Below are 14628 nucleotides of genomic sequence, written 5' to 3'. Positions count from 1 at the left end.
GCCATCTCCAGAGTGTATTTTTAGTGTATTATGTACGGTCTTTCTGGCTTCCCTATTTCAGTCATATATTAATGAGCAAAGAAAGCCTTATGAGAGTGGATTATTCTGTAGACTATTATGACAATGGTCATTCTGGTCAAAGGGGCACATCCTTTGGTTAAATACAGGGATTATATACACTTAGGGATTTCATCTGCTTGGTAAAGCAAGGACTCAATTGTGTGCCTTAAATTGTTTCACATACACATACACAGGGATAACTTAAGAGAATAAATGAATTGTTTTTGGATGACAGAAATGTCTCCTGGATAAGCTTGGAGAAATTTACATTTGTAATTGTGTGTTTTTAGAGCTGCTAATTTATAACATAAAAATGAATCTTTAAGACATGATACTATTATGAGTATATCTGTGCTGAAAACTATAGCACAGAAATATGAGCTTTGCAGCAAAACCTGAATATTCATATATATACATCATGGCTATTAACATTTTAAAAAGGAAAGAAATACCTAGCATTGTTTTCCAGGATGAAATAAAAAATTAGTTGAAGGGAGTATTTCTTCAAGATAACCAGAAAACAGGTATCACTGGGTGATGGTGGAACTCACATCTGTGATTTTTCTTAAAAACATAAAACATAAAATTCTTATTTGACAGAGCAGAGACCTGGACATTCAGTCATTTCAGGCTTCTATTCATTCATTTTTCATCAAATATTTGTTGAGCCCATATGGGATTTGTGTTGAGAGTTTCTGATTGGAAGATGAGATTTTGGGTAAAGGTGACCAAGGGTTTGATGTGCAGTCTTACCCCAGGATCATCTTCTGATCTGTTACATTACAAATCAACAGTCAGAGCAGAGCTTCCTTTCAGCTGTTTTCAGAAGTCATGGGTTGAAGATCAAAGCAAATTGCAAAAAGTCCATGAAAAATGTAAGGTGAGGTTGCCAGACATCCTTACTAGGCCTCATGTGAGAAGAGAAGAAAGCAGGTCTCTATCTTTTCCATCTCCCGTATGTTCTTCGTCCTTTTCATTCTGTGAGTTCTTTTTTTCTCTCTAGAAAAATTGTTCCGGTAAAGCTCATGTTTTGGCAAGGGTTTTCTTCCCAAAGTAAATCAAAACCTTTCTTCTTGGTACCTTTCCACTGCCTTTTACAAAGCTCCCTTTACCTGTTTTGACACCACAGAGTTTTAACAGGAAACAGCTGCTACCTCCTTTTCCCCCTTTTTCTATCTCCCAACCTGAAACTCCATTGCATCCTGGGAGGGTTTACTCTGCCCTCAGTTTATAGGGCTATGGTATGGAGCCTTCTTCACAACCCTCCAAGTCTGTTTTGTGCCCAAAAGAAGAGAGGTGGCAAACACATTTTTCAGAGTAGTTTGTTTTACTAAGACCCATCTGTAAAGTTTTATCATGGAAAAATGCCACATATTGCATTCGTTTTGGTGATATGTTTTCCACAATTCATCTCTCTATGCTCCTAAAGGACTTCGTTACAACTAATATAGTACTTATTACATATATTATATTTTAGTTCTCTCTGTATTTCCCATTAAAGTATGAATTCTTTGAGACCTGGCACTAAATAAATATTTGCTGAATTTGAATCGATACCATACTTTTGGACTATATATTTGAGTTTTAACAATCTGTTTAATCAAAGTTCCTTAATGTGAAGTTGTCCTTCACATTGGGCTGATTTTTAATTAAATTGTAAAATAAAAAATTATCACAGAGATTAAGAACATTTCATTTTGATTTTTATATCTCATTTTGAGTGTCAGAAATTTTCACACTGTTTTGCTGCTTTGGTTATGGTAAGTAACACTGAAGTTGAACAGACAGGACCCAGCCTGAGACAGCATCCTGATTCATGTGTGTGGTGGTTTTTTCTGTTTGGCAAAGATTTGCCTCGGGACAAGAAGGGCACTGGAGTTGTTTGAAAGAAGTCAGTGATCTCTGCATGTTGGTGGATAGTTGTTTAATAGGCATGACTAATCTATTGATCAGGTTTGGAGGTAAACAGAAAAAAACCCATATTGCTAAAAGGCTGTGCTGTCCTGGTCACATGGAAGGGAAGGGTGGATTGTTTGGTTCTAGTTCTGTATGACTCTTTTTTTTTTTTCCCCAGCTGTTATTTAATACTTTGATTTAAAAAATTTTTTTATTGGAGTATAGTTGATTTACAATGTTTTGTTAATTTCAGGTGAATCAGTTATACATGTACATATAACCACTCTTTTTTTTTTTAGATTCTTTTCCCATATAGGCCATTACAGAGAACTGAGTAGAGTTCCCTGTGATATATAGCAGGTTCTTATTTGTTATCTATTTTACATATAGTAGTGTGTATGTATCAGTCCCAATCTCCCAGTTTATCCCTCCCTCCCACTCCACCCCCCGCTATCCCCTGGTAACCAAAAGTTTCTTTTCTATTGGATTGGCCAAATGAACTTTTTGGCCAATCAAATACATCCGTGACTCTACTTCAGTTTTGTAAATAACTTCATTTGTACCCTTTTTTTTTTTTTTTTTTTTTTTTTGCTGTACGCGGGCCTCTCACTGTTGTGGCCTCTCCCGTTGCGGAGCACAGGCTCCGGACGCGCAGGCTCAGCGGCCATGGCTCACGGGCCCAGCCGCTCCGCGGCATATGGGATCCTCCCAGACCGGGGCACGAACCCGTATCCCCTGCATCAGCAGGCGGACTCTCAACCACTGCGCCACCAGGGAGGCCCCTGTACCCTTTTTTTTAGGTTCCACATATAAGTGATATCATATGATATTTGTCTTTCTGTGTCTGACTTACTTCACTCAGTATAACAAACTCTAGGTCCAGCCATCTTGCTACAAATGGCATTATTTTGTTCTGTTTCATTGCTGAGTAATATTCCATTGTGTGTGTGTATGTGTATGTATGTGTGTGTGTGTGTGTATATATATATACACACACACACATACATACACATACACACCACATCTTCTTTATTCATTCCTCTGTTGATGGACATTTAGGTTGCTTCCATGTCCTGGCTGCATGAGTTTTTAAAGTAAATAATGATGGGAAAGTTACTTCGAAAATAAATTTTGGTATCAACCAATTCTATCTTTCGTCCCATCTTACAAGCAAAATTAAATATGCTTTTTTCTTAAAGCCTGATATACTGCTTTGAGGGTGCTAGATGAGTGCACAACTCTTTATAGAGTCAATTCTGAACCTGAACCAATGAATAATTAGTGTTAAAAAGATGAAACTTGTTTGTGAAGTGCTTAGGTTATGTGAGAGCATTTCATAGAGTGGCTTTATAAAAGGAGGCTTTTTAATAATCTTGCCCTTTTAATTATAGGATGCTGGAATATGGTATTTATTCCACAAGGAGCCTACGGGGGAATCCAGTGGATTGCAGCTCTTAGCAAAACCAGAACTCACTCCATTGGGAATATTTTATAACAACAGGGTCCATTCAAGTTTTAAGGTAGGTTCCTAAATTTTAACAATCAGTATATACGATTTGCAGGGTAAAGGATGGACTACTGTGATTACAACTGAGAAGTGTTAATATTAGGTAGAACTTGTCATCAGAGAAAGTAATTTGTGATTAAATAAGCAGACTCCTAACCTTGCCACATTCAGGATGTATAGACAGTTTTCTGTTTATACACACATAGGAATATATGCTACGGCACACATGTACCTGCAATCTGAATAATTATAATAATGGACTTGACCTATGAATCCTCATCCTCTTCCTTCCCTCCCCTTGCCTTCTTTCCAATCTTTAATATCATTACATGTTTCTAAGGATGTACACATTAGTGTATTATCTGCTTCTGGAGCTTAAAAAGCATATTTTCTCTCTTCTCTCAGTGCTAATAGGGTGTCCTATTGGACATTTAATACTAGTTATGTAAATAGTGAAATATTGTTTAAGAATATTTGACCTAATTTAAAATGATATATATGATTGATTTCGAATGATTTCGTCAAGGAGACGAAAGGCCATTCAAGTATTCTAACTTTCATGATATTTGGCACTTGTCCCCACCTCCCTGGTGATAAATGCATCTGGTTCATTTTATGCTCGCAAGGCATCTTGATATTTTCATCATGTGATACAATGCCCAGATTCTTTACTCTGATGTGCCCATCAAAGTTGAATTAATACTTTCCATTTATGATACGCAGAGGATCCTTTAAAAACCTAAGTGTGATATAATTTGAAGAGCTTAGAATCACTTGACGAAGACTTGAGAGAGGAAAAAGCTTAGAAAGAATTGTGGTTTTTATGAACTGAATAGTTGATTAAGGCTAGTAATTGTTGAAAGCAGCACTTCAAAGCAGAAATCCTGAAAATTTTCTAATTATAAGTGGTATTACAAAAAACACCTTATTCTAATTAATTTTTTAAATATCATATACCATGAGGACATGTAGTAATCTACTGTATCAATTTAAAATAAAAAGTATTAGATCTAAATAATGAATGGATTATTAGGTTCTAACTTGTTAAATTTGGGACTGACTATCCAGAGTGATATCAGACATCCAGCCTGCCTGGATGTCTCAGGGACACATAAATAAAATGTGTTCAATAGGAAAATCCTTATTTTTGTCCCCAGACCCATTTCTGTATCTGTTTCAGTGAATGAAACCATTAGCCACTTAATTGCCCAGACTAGAGATATATGAACCTTTATTGTTTGTTTCCTTTCCCTTATCCTTAGACATTTTATTAATTACTAAATGGTATCACTTCTACCTAGTAAAGAATTCTCACTCTATTTTACCTGTTACTACTGTCGCAAGTCTAGATCGCCTTTATTTCTCTTCTGGATTACTGTAGTCAGCTCCTATTTTTTCTCTTATCTCTCTTTTTGCCCCTTTCTAATTCATTATCCATCTTGTAGCCACAGTATTCTTTCTTAAAATGCACTTGATTGCATTGCCTTTATTAAACGTCTCACTGTCTTGATTCTTTAGCGTATCAACTCTGCACCATCTGGCATTTGCTTCTCTTTAGTCTTCTTCCTTACCTTTCCTCCCTCCATACATTTCCTGTCAGTCCAGCTAAGATATTTTTCCCTCAGATGTGCCATGCTTTCTCTCATCCCCAGACATTTTGTACAAATGATTCCCTTGAGTACTTTCCTCTGGGTTCTTCAGCTGTTTCCCACCCACTCCCTGCCCTTCATCCCTGACCTGTTCTGTGTGGTTAGTTCCTTCAAGTTTCAGCTTTAGGATGTCACTTCTTTTTGGAGACATTCCCTGAATTCTCTCTCTCTTACCTTCACAAAAGGTCTTATCTTGGTGCTTTTCTTTTTTTTTTTTTTTTTTGCGGTACGCGGGCCTCTCACTGTTGTGGTCTCTCCCGTTGCGGAGCACAGGCTCCGGAAGCGCAGGCTCAGCAGCCATGGCTCACTGGCCTAGCTGCTCCACGGCATGTGGGATCTCCCCAGACCCGGGCATGAACCCGTGTCCGCTGCATCGGCAGGCGGACTCTCAACCACTGCGCCACCAGGGAAGCCCTTGGTGCTTTTCTTATGTGCTGCCAGAGCGTCATCTACTTCCTTTGTTATATGCTTATCATATTGGATGGTAATTATTTAATTGCATGTCTTCCTGCTAGTTTATGTGTCAGTAACAGCAAAGACCATAGTTTTCTGGTTGACGTATAATGCTTGGTGCCTACCCTAAGGTGGGCACTAAATAAATGTTTGCTGAATGACCAAATGAGTAAAAGTATTAAAAAAATACAGTAAAGTAACTCTTTTTGTAATACCTTTGCTTTGCTGTTTATTCCCTTCTCCCTCCTTTTTTGGTAGATGTGATAAGCTAAAACTTATTTCATGAATCGTTATATATATAGTTATAACTTGGGATTCATATTCATTTCAGTCCATTATTATATTTTCCAGGCTGGCTTATTTATTGACAAAGGTGTCAAAACAACCAATGCTAGTGCTGCTGACCCAAGGGAGTACCTCTGTTTGGATAACAGTGCAAGGTAGAACTGGTCCTTTTAAATCACACTCAAGCCATATCTTGCCAAAGTAAAACTTTCTGAGTTAAGCTGTTGTGCTCTTTCTCCAGTAAGATATTTAAACTGAAGTTTTCAGGGTTTGTAGGAGGGTTTTGGAAAAACATTTATTTTGCTGTTCTAGGTCCTGTGGCTGGGCTTTTCATCTTATTGAGATGCCAAAGAAATTGATGCTTTTTCTCTTTTTGACAGTTGTAAATTGATGTTAGAGAGAGTTGCAGAAAGAGAAAGAAAAAGAAGAGAGATATGTTGAAAAAGGGTTCAAAATTTGGCCAAAAGTAGAATATGATTCATTGAAGAACAAGTTAAGCTAAGATGTTTTAATATAATCCCTGAAAACCAAGGCATATATAATTTAATGTTAGTGGTCAAAGTGGAATGTTGTGTTAAATCTATTTCAAAGGGAAAAGTCTCAAACTTGATGATTAAGCTAGTTCTGGTTCAGTTGTTCGTAGTCTCAGATTCATATCATAGCTGGGCTATGTGTTACTCTCTTTTACAACCACAAAATGTGGTTAGGATATGGATCAGCATTTCAACAAAGTTTTTTTTTTACATGCTGTATATGAGCCAAAATAAATAAAATGTCTCCAATGGAAACGAAATTTTTTGGAAAAAATGGCAACTTAAGGTCATATTCAGTAGAAGCTGTGTACATGTTATTTTTCTATACTTCGAGTTGATTGACCAACTAAAGGATCTGAAAGGGTGCTAGATTTAATAGGCTCTGTTGACAGTTATTTAAGAAAAGGATGACAGGTGCTATTGTCCACAAGGGAATAAAGTAGGAGTCACACTGGAGGTTGGTAAAGCAGAATCCTTGTGACACAGTAATAAAGGTCAGGAGAAAACTGGGCAAATAAGTTGGTAAAATTAATCATTGTTAAAGGTCAAGTTGAGCCTGAAATATATTAAAGCAATGATCAGAAAACATTTGAGAAGTGGAGAAATTGTGGGCATTGTTTAAATAAAACACAAGGAAGGTACTGGACACCTAATAGCTGAGCAAGATATGACATGGAAAAAGAGGAGATAAACTTGAGATGAAAAAGGAGCATACAGATGACAACAAATTATGAACCAAAAAGAGAATATTAACTGACAAAACAAAGAAATCTTTGCGAGAAGATTGCTTCTGCTTTTTTAAAAGAGTTTGTTATTACTGGTAGAACTAATAATGTGTACTTTGCTAAGTTAGTGTTAACAGAAAAATCTTTATACACAGCACAATTCACTCTCTTATCTGCCTTAAAAAATTACATGTGTGTGTATAAATGGATGGATGAGAAAATATATTTCAGAATCTATTGATATTTTAATTATACTTGACAATAAAACAACTTGTTCGTAGTGGCCTAAGAAGTTCTTTACCATGTGTGAGATTATGATAATGGTATTCTTTCCTCTGTTCTCTATTACTTTTATTACTAGTTTATAAGTACATATATATTGGTAAGGAATTAGACTCCACTTGGAAGTTGTTATTGAAAAGAACTGATTATAGGAGAGGAGTAACAAGACATTTGGGAGCTAGTATATACATTTAATTTTGCATAAACTAACGTATAAGATATGCCCTCATGCATTCATGCAGTTCAGACATGAGTAAAAATGATAAAACTCAAACACAAATGAGTAATAAGCCAGCCCATGAATTAAACATCAGACTCATGGGATCCAGAAGATATTTTTTAGTCTGTTCATCAAAGGGGAAGTTGACCTAATAGTTAATCAGATGAGCCTTTCCTTGTGTCTTCAAGATATGAGATTACAGGAATCCAGAGATGGGATATTTTAAATCCAGAAAGCTCCCAGTTTAAGATTGGGAAATTTCATCTAAAAGGGTAAAAGAGCATGAGAACCAACTAGTGCATTTAAAGCAGAGGACAGTTAAGGGAGAGTTGGGAAGTGTGCTGAAGGCTTATACATGAAGGTGATAGAAAATTAACTGCATTTTCTACATACCAAGTGGGAAAGAGGATGAAAAATATAGGTTATCCGAGCAAGTGGTCAGTGATTTATATGGATAGAAATTTCAGAAAAAATGAGACAGCTACAGCAGAAAATCAGATGTTGCTTTACTGTATTTTTTTTTCTTTTTGGCTTTCTTTTAGAACACTGTGTAGTTTCCTTACCAGAACTCTTCCATCTGCTTGATATTATGTGATGACTGCAAAGCTGTTTGGCAGCAACTACAATGCCAGAAGAGTGGGTGATGGCTCAGAGTCAGACTTTTTTACCCCTTAGGTCAGAGCCATTTAGTGTAAGGGCTTATGTACACAATCTAAGGGTGGATGTAGCGCTTTCTAGATTGGTCTCCTTACCATCCGTTCTCCATTATCCTTTCACCAAGTAGCAGCTAGTGACCAGTTAAAAAGTGAAATCCGGTTATATCACTGCCCTGACTCCATGTTTCTGATGACTTTCCATCACACTTATTTATTTATCCACCTGCTTTATTGAGGTATGATTGACATGTAAAAAGTCGTGCATGTATAATGTATAGAACTCGGTAAATTTGGAGATAAGTACACACCCATGAACTATCAAGGGCATAGACTTATCTATCACCTGCCAAAGTTTCCTTCTACCTCCTTTATGGTCATTATTTTTTTAATTAAAAAAAATTAGGGCCTCCCTGGTGGCGCAGTGGTTAAGAGTCCGCCTGCCGATGCAGGGGATACGGGTTCGTGCCCCGGTCTGGGAGGATCCCATATGCCGCGGAGCGGCTGGGCCCGTGAGCCATGGCCGCTGGGCCTGCGCATCCGGAGCCTGTGCTCCGCAACGGGAGAGGCCACAACAGTGAGAGGCCCACATACCGCAAAAAGAAAAAAAAAAAAAAAAAAATTAAATTTTTTGTGGAAAGATCACTTACCTGAAGATCTACTCTCTTAGCAAATTTTAAATATACAATACAGTATTTTTAGCTATAGGCACTATGCTGTAGAGTAGATCTCTAGAATTTATTTATCTTACATAACTAAAGCTTTTGTGCCCTTTGACTGTCACTTCCCCATTTCCTCCTCCCTTCAGCCCCTGGCAACCACCATTCTACTTTTACCTTTGCATTTAGAATAAAGAACCACACCCTTGCCTGGCACATGCCTTCCTGTCTATCCTCTCCCTCTTGGTTCTTACTTACCAGCCAATCTGCTTATTGGTCCTTGAATATGCCAAGCTCACTCATGCCTAAGGGCCTTTGCACTTGCTGTTTTCTGGGCATAGCTGCTTCTCAAATCATACATATTTGATGTGCACCTACCATGTGCCAGCAACTTTCATAGTGACATTTGTACAAATGATGTTTCTTTAACGTATGATTGAAAATCTCAACCTGCTGAATTGGTTTTTGTAAAGCTGTGTAGTTTTTCTCTCCCCACCTGCCCAGCTTTGTAAGATTATGATGGAAATGATCTTTTTTAAAATTAGGTGGCCTTATGGAATTATTTGAGTTGTTACAGTTGACATAGTTTTTTTAAATTTTTTTTTGGTTGGGGGACCATGCTGCATAGCATGTGGGATCTTACTTCCCCGACCAGGGATCAAACCTGTGCCCCCTGCAGTGGAAGTGCGGAGTGCTAACCACTGAACCGCCAGGGAATTCCGGTAAACAGGGTTTTTGTTGTTCTTTTTCTAAGAAAAAAAATTTTTTTGAAAATTTGAATTTTATTTTATTTATATTTTTATACAGCAGGTTCTTATTAGTTATCCATTTTATGCACATCAGTGTATACATGTCAATTCCAATCTCCCAATTCATCACACCACCCCCACCCCCCACCACTGCTTTTCCCCCTTGGTGTCCATACGTTTGTTCTCTACATCTGTGTCTCAGTTTCTACCCTGCAAACCGGTTCACCTGTACCATTTTTCTAGGTTCCACATGTATGCGTTAATATACAATATTTGTTTTTCTCTTTCTGACTCACTTCACTCTGTATGACAGTCTCTAGATGCATCCACCTCTCTACAAATGACCCAATTTCATTCCTTTTTGTGGCTGAGTAATATTCCATTGTATATATGTACCACATCTTCTTTATCCATTCGTCTGTTGATGGGCTTTTAGGTTGCTTCCATGACCTGGCTATTGTAAAGAGTGCTGTGATGAACATTGGGGTGCATGTGTCTTTTTGAATTATGGTTTTCTCTGGGTGTATGTCCAGTAGCGGGATTGCTGGGCCATATGGTAATTCTATTTTTAGTTTTTTAAGGAACCTCCATACTGTTCTCCATAGTGGCTGTATCAATTAACATTCCCACCAACAGTGCAAGAGTGTTCCCTTTTCTCCACACCGTCTCCAGCATTTGTTGTTTGTAGATTTTCTGATGATGCCCATTCTAACTGGTGTGAGGTGATACCTCATTGTAGTTTTCATTTGCATTTCTCTAATAGTGATGTTGAGCAGTCTTTCATGTGCTTCTTGGCCATCTATCTGTATGTCTTCTTTGGAGAAATGTCTATTTACGTCTTCTGCCCATTTCTTGCTTGGGTTGTTTGTTTTTTTAATATTGAGCTGTATGAGCTGTTTATATATTTTGGAGATTAATCCTTTGGAGATTCATTTGCAAATATTTTCTCCCATTCTGAAGGTTGTCTTTTCGTCTTGTTTGTAGTTTCCTTTGCTTTGCAAAAGCTTTTAAGTTTCATTAGGTCCAATTTGTTTATTTTTGGTTTTATTTCCATTACTCTAGGAGGTGGATCAGAAAAGATATTGCTGTGATTTATGTCAGAGTGTTCTTCCTATGTTTTTCTCTAATAAGGGTTTTATAGTGTCTAGTCTTACATTTAGGTCTCTAATCCATTTTGAGTTTATTTTTGTGTATGGTGTTAGGGAGTATTCTAATTTCATTCTTTTACATGTAGCTGTCCAATTTTCCCAGAAAAGAGACTGTCTTTTCTCCATTGTATATCCTTGACTCCTTTGTCATAGATTAGTTGACCATAGGTGTGTGGGTTTATCTTTGGGCTTTCTATCCTGTTCCATTGATCTGTATTTCTGTTTTTGTGCCAGTACCATATTGTCTTGATTACTGTAGCTTTGTAGTATAGTCTGAAATCAGAGAGTCTGATTCCTCCAGCTCCATTTTTTCCCCTCAAAACTGCTATGGCTGTTCGGGGTCTTTTGTGTCTCCATACAAATTTTAGGATTTTTTGTTCTAGCTCTGTAAAAAAAAATGCCATTGATGGGCTTCCCTGGTGGTGCAGTGGTTGAGAGTCCGCCTGCCGATGCAGAGGACGCGGGTTCGTGCCCCGGTCCGGGAAGATCCCACATGCGGCGGAGCAGCTGGGCCCATGATGGCTGCTGAGCCTGCGCGTCCAGAGCCTGTGCTCCGCAACGGGAGAGGCCACAACAGTGAGAGGCCCGCGTACCGCAAAAAAAAAAAAAAAAAAAATGCCATTGATAATTTGATAGGGATTGCATTGAATCTGTAGATTGCTTTGAGTAGTATAGTCATTTTCACAATATTGATTCTTCCAATCCAAGAACATGGTATATCTCTTCATCTGTTTGTATCGTCTTTAATTTTTTTCATCAGTGACTTATAGTTTTCTGCATACAGGTCTTTTGTCTCCCTAGGTAGGTTTATTCCTCGGTATATTATTCTTTTTGTTGCAATGGTAAATGGGAGTGTTTCCTTAATTTCTCTTTCAGATTTTTCATCATTAGTGTATAGGAAAGTAAGAGATTTCTGCATTAATTTTGTATCCTGCTACTTTACCAAATTCATTGATTAGCTCTAGTAGTTTTCTGCTAGCATCTTTAGGATTCTCTATGTATAGTATCATGTCATCTTCAAACAGTGACAGTTTTACTTCTTCTTTTCCATATTATATTCCTTTTATTTCTTTTTCTTCTCTGATTACCATGCTATTTTGAATAATAGTGGTGAGAGTGGACATCCTTGTCTTGTTCCTGATCTTAGAGGAGATGCTTTCAGTTTTTCACCATTGAGAATGATGTTTGCCGTGGGTTTGTCGTATATGGCCTTTATTAGTTGAGGTAGGTTCCCTCTATGCCCACTTTCTGGAGAATTTTTATCATAAATGGGTGCTGAATTTTGTCAAAAGCTTTTTCTGTATCTATTGAGATGATCATATGGTTTTTATTCTTCAATTTGTTAATATGGTATATCACATTGATTGATTTGCGTATATTGAAGAATCCTCGCATCCCTGGGATAAACCCCAGTTGATCATGGTGCATGATCCTTTTAATGTGTTATTGGATTCTCTTTGCTAGTATTTTGTTGACGATTTTTGCATCTATATTCATCAGTGATATTGGTCTGTCATTTTCTTTTCTTGTAGTATCTTTGTCTGGTTTTGGTATCAGGGTGATGGTGGCCTCATGGAATGAGTTTGGGAGTGTTCCTTCCTCTGCAATTTCTTGAAAGAGTTTGAGAAGAATGGGTGTTATGTCTTCTCTAAATGTTTGATAGAATTCACCTGTGAAGCCATCTGGTCCTGGACTTTTGTTTGTTGGAAGATATTTTTTTTGGAAGATTTTTAATCACAGTTTCAATTTCATTACTTGTGATTGGTCTGTTCATATTTTCTATTTCTTCCTGGTTCATTCTTGGAAGGTTATACTTTTCTAAGAATTTGTCCATTTCTTCCAGGTTATCCATTTTATTGGCATAGAGTTGCTTGTAGTAGTCTCTTAGGATGCTTTGTATTTCTGTGATGTCTGTTGTAACTTCTCCTTTTTCATTTCTAAACTTTTTAACTTGAGCCCTCTCCCTCTTTTTCTTGATGAGTCTGGCTAATGGTTTATCAATTTTGTTCATCTTCTCAAAGAACCACGTTCTAGTTTTATTGATCCTTGCTATTGTTTTCTTTTTTTCTATTTCATTTATTTCTGCTCTGATCTTTATGATTTCTTTCCTTCCACAAACTTTGGGTTTTGTTTGTTCTTCTCTCTCTAGTTCCTTTAGGTGTAAGGTTAGATTGTTTATTTGAGATTTTTCTTGTTTCTTGAGGTAGGCTTGTATTGCTATAAACTTCGCTCTTAGAACTGCTTTTGCTGCATCCCATAAGTTTTGGATCATCGTGTTTTCATTGTAGTTTGTCTATAGGCATTTTTTAATTTCCTCTTTGATTTCTTCAGTGATCTCTTGGTTATTTAGTAACGTATTGTTTAGCCTCCATGTGTTTGTGTTTTTTACATTTTTTTCCCTGTAATTGATTTCTAATCTCATAGTGTTGTGGTCAGAAAAGGTGCTTGATATGATTTCAGTTTTCTTAAATTTACTGAGGCTTGATTTGTGACCCAAGGTGTGATCTATCCTGGAGAATATTCCGTGTGCACTTGAGAAGAAAGTGTGATCTGTTGTTTTTGGATGGAATGTCCTATAAATATCAATTAAATCTATCTGGTCTATTGTGTCATTTAAAGCTTCTGTCTCCTTATTAATTTTCTGTTTGGATGATCCATCCATTGGTGTAAGTGAGGTGTTAATGTCCCCCACTATTATTGTGTTACTGTCGATTTCCTCTTTTATAGCTGTTAGCAGTTGCCTTATGTATTGAGGTGCTCCTATGTTGGGTGCATGCATATTTATAATTGTTATATCTTCTTCTTGGATAGATCCCTTGATCATTATGTAGTGTCCTTCCTTGTCTCTTGTAACATTCTTTATTTTATTTTATTTTATTTTATGTATTTATTTTTTTTGTGGTATGCGGGCCTCTCACTGTTGTGGCCTCTCCCGTTGCGGAGCACAGGCTCCGGATGCCCAGGCTCAGCGGCCATGGCTCACGGGCCCAGCTGCTCCGTGGCATATGGGGTCCTCCTGGACCGGGGCACAAACCCGTGTCCACTGCATCGGCAGGCGGACTCTCAACCACTGTGCCACCAGGGAGGCCCCAACATTCTTTATTTTAAAATCTATTTTATCTGATATGAGTATTGCTACTCCAGCTTTCTTTTGATTTCCATTTGCATGGAATATCTTCCTCCATCCCCTCACTTTCAGTCTGTATGTGACCCTAGGTCTGAAGTGGGTCTCTTGTAGACAGCATATATATGGGTCTTGTTTTTGTATCCATTCAGCGAGCTTATGTCTTTTGGTTGGAACATTTAATCCAGTCACGTTTAAGGTAATTATCGATATGTATGTTCCTATTAGCATTTTCCTAATTGTTTTGGGTTTGTTTTTGTAGGTCCTTTTCTTCTCTTGTGTTTCCCACTTAGAGAAGTTCCTTTAGCATTTGTTGTAGAGCTGGTTTGGTATTGCTGAATTCTCTTAGCTTTTGCTTGTCTGTAAAGCTTTTGATTTCTCCGTCGAATCTGAATGAGATCCTCGCCGGGTAGAGTAATCTTGGTTGTAGTTTCTTCCCTTTCATCACTTTAAATGTATCATGCCACTCCCTTCTGACTTGTAGAGTTTCTGCTGAGAAATGAGCTGTTAACCTTATGGGAGTTCCCTTGTATGTTATTTGTTGTTTCTCCCTTGTTGCTTTCAATTATTTTTCTTTGTATTTAATTTTTGTGAATTTGATTACTATGTGTCTCAATGTGTTTCTCCTTGGGTTTATCCTGCGTGGGGTTCTCTGCGTTTCCTGGACTTGGGTGGCTATTTGATT

The 14628-nt window shown here is 37.5% G+C and overlaps 1 protein-coding gene across 1 annotated transcript in view; it reads left to right on the top strand.

The window, feature by feature from the left end:
- CEMIP2 (cell migration inducing hyaluronidase 2) overlaps positions 1–14628 on the top strand; it is an 83210-nt gene that overhangs the window by 35758 nt on the left and 32824 nt on the right. Inside the window, exons 11-12 of the mRNA XM_060102303.1 lie at positions 3348–3476; positions 5917–6005. Of these exons, the coding sequence (XP_059958286.1) occupies positions 3348–3476; positions 5917–6005 (218 nt within the window). The remainder of the gene's footprint in view (positions 1–3347; positions 3477–5916; positions 6006–14628) is intronic.

This window comes from Mesoplodon densirostris, chromosome 6, assembly GCF_025265405.1.
Source record: "Mesoplodon densirostris isolate mMesDen1 chromosome 6, mMesDen1 primary haplotype, whole genome shotgun sequence".
NCBI lineage: Eukaryota > Metazoa > Chordata > Mammalia > Artiodactyla > Ziphiidae > Mesoplodon > Mesoplodon densirostris.
Note: the sequence above shows the minus strand (reverse complement) of the source record. Positions and strands in the feature narration are given on the sequence as shown.